Source organism: Caloenas nicobarica, chromosome 4 (assembly GCF_036013445.1).
Source record: "Caloenas nicobarica isolate bCalNic1 chromosome 4, bCalNic1.hap1, whole genome shotgun sequence".
NCBI classification, from domain to species: Eukaryota; Metazoa; Chordata; class Aves; order Columbiformes; family Columbidae; genus Caloenas; species Caloenas nicobarica.
Genome location: NC_088248.1, coordinates 59,868,080 through 59,879,769, shown reverse-complemented (window position 1 = coordinate 59,879,769; position 11,690 = coordinate 59,868,080). Strand labels below are relative to the sequence as shown.

Below are 11,690 nucleotides of genomic sequence, written 5' to 3'. Positions count from 1 at the left end.
GAGGGCTGCCGAGGGCTGCCGAGGGCTGCCGAGGGCTGCCGAGGGCTGCCGAGGGCTGCCGAGGGCTGCCGAGGGCTGCCGAGGGCTGCCGAGGGCTGCCGACATGGCGGCCAGCGGCGCGGAGGGCCTGTGCGGGCAGGCCCTGCTCGGCGCGGTGCCCGGCGCTCCCCGCTGCCCGCACGGTGAGCAGAGGGCCGCAGCTCCCGGGAGCGGGGTCTGACACCTCCCTGCGCGTCCCTGCCGCCGTGCTTCACCGCAGCCGCTGTTGGTGCTTCATCCTGGAAGCCCGGCCTTGCAGCGGTGGCGTTAAAACAGATCTGCGCCTGTCCCGTCTGTCGACGTGTAATTGCGTTTGTCCTTTAGGTCCCGCTCTCCTGTTTGTGAAGACCAGCCAAGGAAGAGAGGAGGGAAGAAGGTTTTATGCTTGTTCGGCTTGTAGGGATAGAAAAGATTGTAACTTTTTCCAGTGGGAAGATGAGAAGGTAAGAGCACTGCCTAAGACTGTGGTAAATTCTGGGAATTTCTCTCTCTATTTAACAAAACAAACGTATATTTTATTTGGAAATCTGTGGCAATTACTGTTTTGTAAACTTTGTCTAACATTTGTATTTAGCAGAGCATTTATTTCTGTCAGGAGAACATGCTTCAAATGTAACTTTCAAGGAAGGCTGTGTGTGCTTGAGCAAAAGGGGCATTTGTTACTGTACTGCCAAAACACTTAGCTATTCAAGTTAAGAAGTTTGCCAATACTATGCAATGTTTAAGGACATAGGATAGTTCTGATCCCAAAATGTCATCATGTTCAGTGATCAAAACAGAGAATCTGGTGGATATAGGCAAGCAATGAGACATACAAAATAGTGAGATGGTGAGGGTCGACATGATGCTCAGTAACCTCAGAATATGCGCAGCAGTTTCTCTTTGTCCAAAGAATATCGGTCAAGTAATTGTGGGGTAACAAAACTGGGATTTATATGTATTCACGGAGGGCTTACCGTGGTTTTTGTCCACTAGATTTTGTGTTACTTTTTCTGTTTCCTAAATGAGTATCTGGTGTGGTCATTGCAGGCTGGAATTTAATTGGGTTCGTAAGCATTTCATTGTTGTGCTGGTTACTACTGAAAAGTTGTATAAAGAGAAAATTAGGTGGTTAATCACTCGGTTGTGTAGATTTAAATGGTATTCCTAGTGAAATTTCATTTTGAATGTCGGTTGTGCCATGGCATCTTTTGTTGTACTGAATTTTCTGTCTCCCCCTTTAAAAAAATCAATTCCATAAGCTTCACGCAAATGCTTTGAAGCTCTGTTAACTGTGAAACCATTACGTGTATTTTACGGGAACAAAGTAGAAGACTCAGAGAAGAGCTGTCATGCTTTTAAAATAATAACATATAAAAGATCTGGGTGACATTTCTACTGTCATCAGTTGTGCAGGATCAGATCATAGTTCTTCAGAGGGAATGTGACTGGTGACATGCATTAATGGAAAGTATACCTCTTTCTGTCCTCATCATAATCATGTTTTGATTTTTCCCTGAGTATTACACATGGTAGAAGAATGAAATACTTTTATTTGTTTTTTGTACAGTTTAAATTCACAGTGCGAGACTCGTGTTGTTATGCAGCATGCTTCTGTGTTGCAGTCGTGCTTGTTCTTCTGAAACAACAATCCAAAGAATGTGATAATTTTTCTATGTGGAGTAAAGCATGAGACCTTTGCACCCTTTTTATTTGATATTGAGGTTTAATGTACAATACAGAATTATATCTGTTCGTTTTGTAACTTTCTATATGCATGCATTTTACAGGTGTCAGAAACTAGGCTTGCAGCACGTGAAGAGTATAATAGAAACCATCAGCCTTCTTTTACACACAGACAGAATGTGGAAAGGTATTGTCGTGTATATTTTCTTCAGTAAAAGATCAAGTAATGCAAGATTAGGTACTCTGAATGTAGAGATAGTATTTCAGGATTCTTTAAAACATGAAGACATGCCACAGGGATTTGGAAAAATAAGAACTGGTTGACTGCAACGGGAAAATAGCATCAAATGTCTAATTAGAGCATGGTATGTTCAACCTAGAAACTGTATCCTTTTTTTTTTTGCATGTATGTATAGTTCTTCTTACGTTAATGCGTATAATGTGCTAACAACTGGTTAGTAGCAGTTTCAGTTCAAAAAATCATTCCTGACTTTATTGCGTGAAAGTAACAGGCTTAACATTGTAAAAAGAAGCAAAAGCAATACAGTTACAAGTATTGTCCAAGTTTTGTATATAAACATACAGGACTCCTCACTGGTAGTTGATGTGGAGTCTTCACGCAGTAATCCAGTTATTTTATGTGGACTCTCAATGTATTTGGCCAGCATGTTATATGCTCGCTTGCAGGGGAGGCTTTTTCAAAGTTTTTTCCCTGTTGTTGTTTGTATTCAAAGGTACAAGAATTTTGTTCAGTTGCCATTATCAAAGAGGAGGTTTTGCCAGGAATGCCAGCAATTGCTGTTGCCAGCAGAATGGGAAAAACACTCAGATCACCAGTTCCTGTGTGATATCTCCACCTCTCAGTTAAAAAGTCCCAGTCAACTTCTGTGTCCGTTGGAGAATAAAAAAGCAAATGCACAGTATTTATTTACAGACAGAAGTTGCCAGTTCCTACTGGATCTTATTATTGATTTAGGATTCAGACGAGTGCTCTCTGTTGGAACACCCAGGTACGTCAGTGAGAGTTGTTACACTTTCAAATCATGTTTCTGTCTCAAGACAGTGTGGCTTACTAATATTTTAAAAATCAAGGATTCTCCCATAGTAAGAGGTTAACTATGCTTTAATTGGTTGGGATTACCCAAGCATCTACTGGGGTCTTGCTTTGAGCTTGTAAGATACAGAAGACTGTAGCTGCACTGCAACTAACGCACACACACACATGCACATAGACATTTAGTCTTGCTTTGTTTCTTACAGAAATGACAATGAGTTTCTTTGCTTATGTTTGAGTCTTGTTTTGTTCATGGTGACCTGGTAGGCTCCACTGACCTTTCATCTTTTAAGACTACCATATTTTTCTGACTTATAATAATTAGACACATGGAATGATCCAATTTCAAATTACTCCATTTTCTCTATCTGTTTGGTTTTAGGTTTAGTAAAGTACCAGGCATTCTTGTCTTGCAAGATAATTTCTGAAGCCAATGATCATGTGTTAAATTTCTTTGCTCCAATTATAATTCAGGCTTCATGAAATGATCCAGTCAAACGCATCACAAGAAGAAGATTTCAGGGTTAGAAGCCTTCTGCTAGATATTGATTTCAGGTAGGTTTCGATAAGCGTTTATCTGTCTGAAGAGTATGTACAAAGATTTGTGTTCTTACTGCTTTAAAAGATAAATTGGTGGATGTTTCCCCTTTCCCATCTCTGCATCTGTTCCTGCACACATAGACAAATGACATCCAGTTTATGAGAGAAGTAATTATACTTAATAATTCCCAGTATTGGTATGTGTTGTCAGTAATCAGAACCCAAAGATGTTGTTCTTCTTATGGCCTTATTTTCATTGTTAATGCCTCTTAGGGCAGGCAAGAAGTCGCTTATACTTTTCAACCATTTAAAACTTATTTTACAGATATTCACAGTTTTATACAGAAGATGAATTCTGCCACTACAACATGTTTAATCATTATTTTTTTGGTGGAGAGGTAAGGCCAAGTATTTCTTGAGTGCTTTCTAAAGAAGTACATGTTGTTGATGCAGAATTTTGTAAGAAAGTCATGGCTAGTCTAGTAGAAAACAACTATCATGAGATAAAATGGTCAACAGTAGTGAAATCAAAGAGCAGCAGTGCCTCTGAAGTAATTCTTTCCCACTTGATTCAAAGATAAAATTGCCTATTAAATTTATGCTAACTGATGTTACTTAAACACCTTAACTACTACTTTTATTAAAATTAAAATTTGATGTCAGTTGTCGCCTTATATGCTAGTATTTATTAGCCCTATTCTTCAGTTTCTACAACAGAATCGTTTTATTTATTCCCAACCTTTACAAGCACAGTGGATGCCATGGGACATGTTCACTGGTACTTGAGCTGGGAGGGGAGAGGTTTTCCTGCTTGATTCCAGTCAAGCAAGGTCATAAAATGTTGTCATAAAATGGCGTTGAATTAGTTTCATGGTTAAAAAAGTGCGGAATTTCTTGTTTCTTTTTAAATGCCGCATTAAGTGCTTAAGTTTGAGTTCATTAGGAAACCTGCAGCTACAGTAGGACATTTCTCATAGCTTTGTACAGAGAATCACAGTGTAATTCAATCTCAAACATTAATTTCAAACATTTATCCCTGTAGTATATTCATTCTTCACTCTTCCCCTGCCACTATTAGTAAGCAACTGCTGATTTGCATAAACATGTTTATTTTAGTACCTTTCACACTCTGGAAAAAATCTGAAAATTATCTACATTCTAAAGCCTAATTTTGAATGGGATCTTGAAAAGACAAAAGACTTGTCTAGAATGAAATGGGAGGCTGGTCTGAAATACTTACTTTTGAATTTTTATCCATTACTGTATTCAAGTTTGGTAGTGTTCTTCTCCAGGTGTGAAGAGGTGACACCTGTAGTGGCACTGTATTGCAGTGTACTCAAGGACTGAATTGCAGCACTTTGAATGCATATTAGTGTTAAAAATCTGGGCTTGGAATGCCATAGAATCTAAGTAATAGGTGAGAGAACAATGCAACATGGCAATGAATCCATAACTTTTTACATTTCCTTTAATAATAGAGTGTGGGTTGAATCACCAAAATTTAAACATTATCTATTTTTGTAACCAGTATGCATTGAACCCATTTTCAGTGGAGTGAAATTTTTCCCATTACTTCGATAATGCTTTACAGAATAAAATTAAAGGGCATGAGTAAAATGTATTCTGAGCCTGAACTTTGCTTTCTTGGAATGAATAACATATTTTTTCCAAATTAAATTTAGTACCCTTAGGAAGAAGACTATTTTAGGAAGCTTGAACTGCATCTACCATGGAGACATTGTCTCTAAGTGAACAGGACATTTGTTTTCAGTGCTTCAAATCTAGTTGTGTGCTTTGTTTTGTTTTTAAATGCTGTACGAGACAAAATTCACCTCCACAAGAGGAAATAACTTTCATGTTCAAAGCTAGAACTTCTAAAATAATCATTTTATTACCAAATACAATATGTTTTTTAAACTTTTTGAATGTATATTTCTGGAAATTAAGCTCTATTTCTTACAGGCTGCACATGAAACTTGTAGGAAATTCTTACATCAAGACAATGGTGAAAGAGTCATTATGGTAACTGATCCCCCATTTGGAGGTTTAGTGGAAGCACTGGCTTCTAGTTTTAAAAAACTGATGGCAATGTGGAAGGACACAGAAGAAGAAGGTACATATTACAGCCAGATAGGTGGGTTCAGCTGTAACATCACTGTAAGAAAAAGTAGCTATTTAAAAATCTGTGATTCTTGCTACTCAGGTGAATGTGGACACATTCATGTTACAATTTCTAAAGATGAGCTACCATATATCTAATACGTTCTCTTGATACTTTTAGGTTAATAATGCTAAGTTTTCTACGTCTCTCTTAAAAATTTTTTACAAATTGTTTGAAAATCTACTTTGCAATTAAAATGATCTTTAAAGGCAGGGAAGAACTATCAAACCAGTACCATTTCTTACCAAGGTGGGCAGGTGACAAGAGTTGTTAGTTAAGTGGAGCTTACAGCTCCACATATATAAAATTTACTAAAACTTTCTGTCACCTAAAGGAACTAGTCCTTATGCCCAGAATGATATACATATGTATGTTTATATAGTTTACTGTACATTTTTTCATGCTTCATGTGCCTTATTTTTCTTTAATGTCCATCTGAGTCTTTTAATTCCTAGGTCCTAATAACCAAGAGATGCCCATGTTCTGGATATTTCCATACTTCTTTGAGTCTCGTATTCTGGAATTTTTCCCAAGCTTCAGTATGATGGATTACCAGGTATAACTGAACACAGTGAATCTGCTAAATTTCAGTCATGTGCAATGTGAAGAGGAGTATGAAAGCAAGCAGATACAGTGTCTGTAGATGGGCCGACTGCACTGAAGGCACTGCAAACCCTGTGGTGCTCATCGTATCAAGCCCAGATGCTGTATTTGTATTAGTCATACCTTTGACAACTTTGTCACACTCCTACAGTTTATGTACCTTTAACTCATCTGTCCATTAACTCATTTCTTCTGCCAGGTTTTCAGTGTGATAAAATTTGTACTGATTTTGACAGGTGCATATTGCGGAGGTGACAGGTAACTTGAAGAAGAGTGTTTCATTTTTCCAGCTGCTGAAATGGCAGTAGCTTAGTGGGTAATGTGCCCAGTTCTGGTCAAAAAAAGAAAAAAAAAAAAAGTCTTTCATCTCCAAAACTGCTGGAACCAGAGTAGAATTACAGCAATGGAAATTTTTGGCATTATGTAGTAAATGAAGTTGTCAGTGATAAAGCACTAATCAGCTTCTCCAATATTGTATCCATTCTGTAAGTTATTTAAGAACACGAGAACACGTTCATCAGTGACTTTTAAGAGACCAATCATGTATTCATGATGTTTAAGCTTTATTTTTAAAAAAACCAGCTCTGCATAATGCTTGACGTGGATGTTCCAGACAACATATTTGTATCTTGTAGAATGGAAATTTGTGGAAGAAAATTGGAAGCTCATGCTAGGCCATCTGCATTGCTGCTGGTGTTCAGAGATGAGAGTGTGTGTGACAAGTCTCTGAAGGCAGTGCTGGAAAAAGCAGTGCTGATTGGATTTGCAATGTTGTAATTATTCTGAGATAGGTTGAGGTGTGTGTGAGCTCTTGTACCACCAGACAGACCAAACAGTATAGTTCTATTTCTTTAATGGGTTTCTGATACTATCGTTGCACAAGTTTAAAAATAAATGAGATAAAATATTTGCCATTGAATTTGTCATCTAATTTGGGACTAGAGTCTTTTATATGAAAAAGAAAATTTCTTAAGCTACATATAAAGATAATAATTACGTAAGTAGTTCTGCCTATGCTTAGCATTCAGTTTAAGACTCTTTCTATGGTTTTATTTTTCTAGGTAGACTATGATAATCATGCACTTTATAAACATGGCAAGACAGGTCGTAGACAGTCCCCTGTTCGTATCTTCACGAACCTCACCCCAAGAATGATTGCGCTTCCTGCAGAAGAGGGTTACAGGTAAGATGTGTTGATGCTCAAGTGACTGAGAGTGTGATGGTTCTTATTAGGGCATGAAGTCTCTAAAGGACTTTGGGATGGTGCTGTTCAGTATTGTCATGCCTAACGTTTGTATGCGAGGCTCAAGAGCCCATTTCTCATTCTAAGGTTGCGTGTTCTATAAATGGTGTGTAGGAGAGCTGAGCGCCTAAAAAGAGGTTTATGTTTTCCAGTATGGAATGATGAGATTCCTCAGCTAGTCCATAGGAAATGTCGTGTATGCGTATGAGAGACAGATTTGCAGCTATCCCTGATAATCTGCTTGGTTGAGCCATTAATAAAATGAACACCAAGAGAAGCATCAAGAACAAAGAAATGGATTTGGTTTGATTTCCTGCTGATAGTGTTGCTAATTTGAATTCAGCCACCTGAATTTTACTATTTGGATGTACTGTGTCTAAATGATTATGAGGCTTGGGGCCTAAGTGGTGATTTTATACATAAAAACCATTATCTTTAATATAGCAGAGTGATTTTGCAATCGTTGTATTTATTGTTTAGCTTGTATAAGATTCATTTATGTTGCTTCTTGAGCACATAGTGGACAAATACATTTATAATTTTTTTCCAGGTTTTGCACTATATGTCAGCGGTATGTTAGTTCTGGTAATCAACACTGTGAGATTTGCAATTCATGTACGTCAAAAGTAAGTAGGTTGACTTCTTTCTGGATAGAAGTTTTAGCAGTAGTCAAATAATAACTTCTGTAATTCTTGCTCCGGTAAAAAGCTATTCTGATACTAATTTCCTTGGGAAACCCCAGACAGTTCAGTTTTGTACCCTTACTATTAACTTCACAGGACATAATTAATAACCCACTGAGTATTAATTTCTGTTTCCCTGATGCCTTTGTGTTGGAAAGAGGACAGGAAAAGTTTGCTACTTGCCACTGACACCGTACTGTGTTCAGCAGTGGTCTGTTGACACTTTTCTTCTTATGTGTTGGAAGCTGTAGAACTTGCCAGCCTCAATATACAGCCATTTTGCTGTGGTTGTCACAGATTGTCAGGACTGTTTTTAAGTTACAGTCCTTCCTACAGAGCACCTGTTTCTGTAAGTACGAGGGACTATACATTAGTAGTTCAGTTTTAAGATAGAATCAGTGTTTTTTTAAAACAATCAAAGAAACAATGCATTTATTCACCTCTTACAGGACGGCAGACGATGGAAACACTGTGTTCTTTGCAAAAAATGTGTAAAACCCTGTAAGTACAGAAAAACACTTTTCTAAATAAAAGTACGCTTGCTGTTTAAGCTATAGTCCAAAGAAACTGAGATGACAAACCAGAAGAGAAAATAGTCTGTAAAAGAAATAAAATGTAATAATTCAGAAGACATAGAGTAAAGGGAAAAATCTCAATTTCACATGAGTTGCCATTCGATAACTTAGGTATATTTGCAGTGTGTGGAAATTGGTAAATTCTTGTCAAGGTGTACTAAATCCCATTTATATTTGTTATGGGAAAACTTAAATGTTTTGATTTGTCATATAAGTATTTCCTGATTTTTGTAAACTTTTTCATTAGAATCTTATAAACAAATAGGTTATTACTAAAATATTTGTGAGGACATGATCAAATTGTTTCATACACAAATGCATTTTTATTTATAGGTGTGTTTAAATAGCTGAAGCAATCATTTTTGTTACCGATACAGAAATCATTATTTTTAAGTAAATTTTAACATATGGACTATTTTTCATGTTAAAATCACATACAGGCTAATAGTTCTAATGGCAGAATAATTCAGTTATATTGAAATACTTACACAGTATATCTAATGAAGGAAGCACCTAGCTGCCTTATGAAGTGTGGTAAGGGACCAGAAACTGATTACATCCATCTCTGTAAAACTAAAGCAAAATTAAAAGCCTGGTAATATAGCCTTTATTTAAAGCTTAGTTTCAGAATGATCATTTTAAACCTTTTCAAGATCATAAATCATGTTACTTACTTCGCAGCTTGGTTTCACTGTAACGTTTGCAACTGCTGCGCCCTCCAAACCCACACTTGTGAGAAGGCTGACGCGGGCTGTTTCGTCTGTGGCAAGGCCGGTCACAAACGCAGTGCCTGTCCCAGCCTCTCCCGCACCAGAACAGCTTGCCAGTAAGTGTGATGTTGCATTAATATAATCAAAGATAGCATTCAGGTGAGATTAGATCTTGTGTCATGAAAAAGATTTAGAAAGAGGTGATTTTTGGGCTTTGGGTGCTGGTGTCAGCTTTCACTGTTGTCCACGTGCTGGACGGCTGGGCAGTGTACACCGAAGGAGAATCTGATAAACACCAGGCAGGTCACCTCCTCTGGCTTGCAGTTCCTTAGCTGTGGCTTTTCTTTCAAAACTGATTTATATGGATCTCAAACATGGTGAATGGTGCATGGGGTAACTCTGTCAAGGAGATTCAAAATTAAAGTAACTAAATACTTTTATCCCCTTTGGATTCCTCATGAAAGGGTGGAGAAAGGAGTCACTACACTTTTTATTGCTTCCTGTCTCTTTTGCTTTTTTGTGACATTATATTCTTTTTTCCTTCTGGTACTTCAAGGTGCTCTCTGTAGTACAGTCTAAATCTCTACCATGTAAGATCTGTATTCATGAGGGTCACATTAAGTACTTTTATTCTGCCATGATTCTGATTCTGTAACATACACAAGCACATACTTGTGTGTATCAAAAGTCAAAAAAAAAATGTGTGTGATAGTCTTCAGATGGAACTAACTGAGAAGAGGAACGAGGCTTCGCTAAGAGATGATCCAGCAGTTGGCTCAGTCTCTCCAGTTTGGGGTAGTTGGCCCACACTTCTGTAACTTCCTCCCCAGACTGTGGGTTAGTTTGTGATTCTTGACTTGAATGGCTGTAGCAGTGGAAACGCAAATCGTCCCTCCCAAAATACGTACCTCTGTTGCATAGTGAGGGTCAGATAGTTCACCTCTTGGGTTGGCATTAAGAGAGTCACCAGCTGCCTGCTGGATGGTGGAGGACTCCAGGTGTATTCCTTCATGTGCTGCTGGGATGCTAATCTGAGCTTTGGTTATGGACTGTTGGAGCTAAAAGGTAGCAGTATTTAATTTTACATTTATCGTTTTAAAAATTTCCTCTCTTAAATGTTTTTTTTTCCTTTGCTTAAAAAAGTCAAAAAGTTACTAAAATTAATGAAACCTCATCTATTTCTTCTGTCAAGTATATTTTGTACTGGAATGGTTCAGTTCTTTCAGGCTATCGTTTCTTTTGCTAATTTATTGCAGAAGATAACTTAGGGGTTTTTTCTAATAAAAACATCCATATGTTTTCTTTTTTAAAATTATTCAATACATCCTTTGTCAGAGACAAAGCAATCCACTTGCTAGTTATATTTAGGTCCTGTATTATTTGCAGGAGTCCCTGTGATGTTAAACTTTATGTACTTTCTAAGCCTTTTTATTATATATTCATGCATTATATGTTGAGCACAAAAGTCTGTGTGTACTTTTTGTACTTGATGAGTGGCATTTCTTAAGTTTTCTACATCTGTTTAAAAGTAAACGCTGAATAAGTACATAAATGAAAAATAATGGCAACAAATTGGACAAACAGTTTCAGGAAAATTACATGTCATAACACTGTAAGATGGAATGTTCCTTGTACTTTTTGTGACAGTACTTTTGAGTTCATATACTTACATGGACAGATTATTTAAAATACCAGCGAATGTAGAAGTATGTTCTCCATTTTGTTCTAATCTCTGTGTTCCTTTTTTTGCTTTACAGAGCTGACAAAAAGCAAAGGCAGAAAATTCTAAAGAGGGTGAAGACGGGGATCTGTAAAAGATCAGCTATGAAGCATGCCATATTCTTCAGGAAGAAAGTGAAGAATAAGAAAAAAAAAGACACGATTTTGCTTGCTGGTACATAGTGAATTTTTTACGGCCAGCCTTTGAACCCATTTTCTAAAAAATGTTAAAAGTAACATCCAAAATAAAACCTAATTAAATGTGGCCATTCTTTTATTATGCATCATTAGTGGCACAAAAAAAAAAAAGCTAAGTAAACCACACCCTTACCATGTGTTTGTATAATGTAACCTTTTTTTGTTGTTTAGGATCAGCTATTGGGCTGATTTAGTGTGAGTCTGAAGTTAAGGCAGGAGGAGCTGGCAGATACTGTGGTTTTTTGGTAGGTACTGGGGGACTTGGGGCAAGGGAGTGTGGGTGGCAGGAAGGCACAGGTTGGTAGGAATCCAAGCTCCGCGGGTTCCAGTTGCAGTATGCGTTTGGATTTTTTGAATTTTCTCTCCAAATGGAAGAAAGCCTCAGAACAGAAAGATGCTTCGGAAGCTTAGTAAGTGGGAAAAGGTGAACTCCTAAGCATGTTTAAATTTATTTTTAAACTACTTGGAGTTAAACGATCATTAGGTTTATAGTCTTGGAC

General features: G+C 37.5%; 1 protein-coding gene across 2 annotated transcripts; it reads left to right on the top strand.

Annotated features, from left to right (window-relative positions):
• The first annotated feature begins 1 nt into the window (after window position 1).
• On the top strand, window positions 2–11,247 carry ZCCHC4 (zinc finger CCHC-type containing 4). 2 transcript variants are annotated; one of them, XM_065634705.1, is made up of 13 exons: window positions 2–182; window positions 364–482; window positions 1,809–1,891; window positions 2,439–2,714; window positions 3,233–3,313; window positions 3,624–3,696; window positions 5,261–5,411; window positions 5,915–6,015; window positions 7,124–7,245; window positions 7,856–7,931; window positions 8,438–8,489; window positions 9,245–9,389; window positions 11,031–11,247. In XM_065634705.1, the coding sequence occupies exons 1-13, from the start codon at window positions 104–106 to the stop codon at window positions 11,173–11,175; spliced, it is 1,503 nt and encodes a 500-aa protein (XP_065490777.1). In that variant the 5' UTR covers window positions 2–103; the 3' UTR covers window positions 11,176–11,247. The 2 variants fall into 2 exon arrangements, with proteins under 2 accessions (XP_065490777.1, XP_065490778.1); XM_065634706.1 differs by lacking the exons at window positions 9,245–9,389; window positions 11,031–11,247 and having other exon boundaries at window positions 7,856–7,920.
• Window positions 11,248–11,690: the final 443 nt, after the last annotated feature.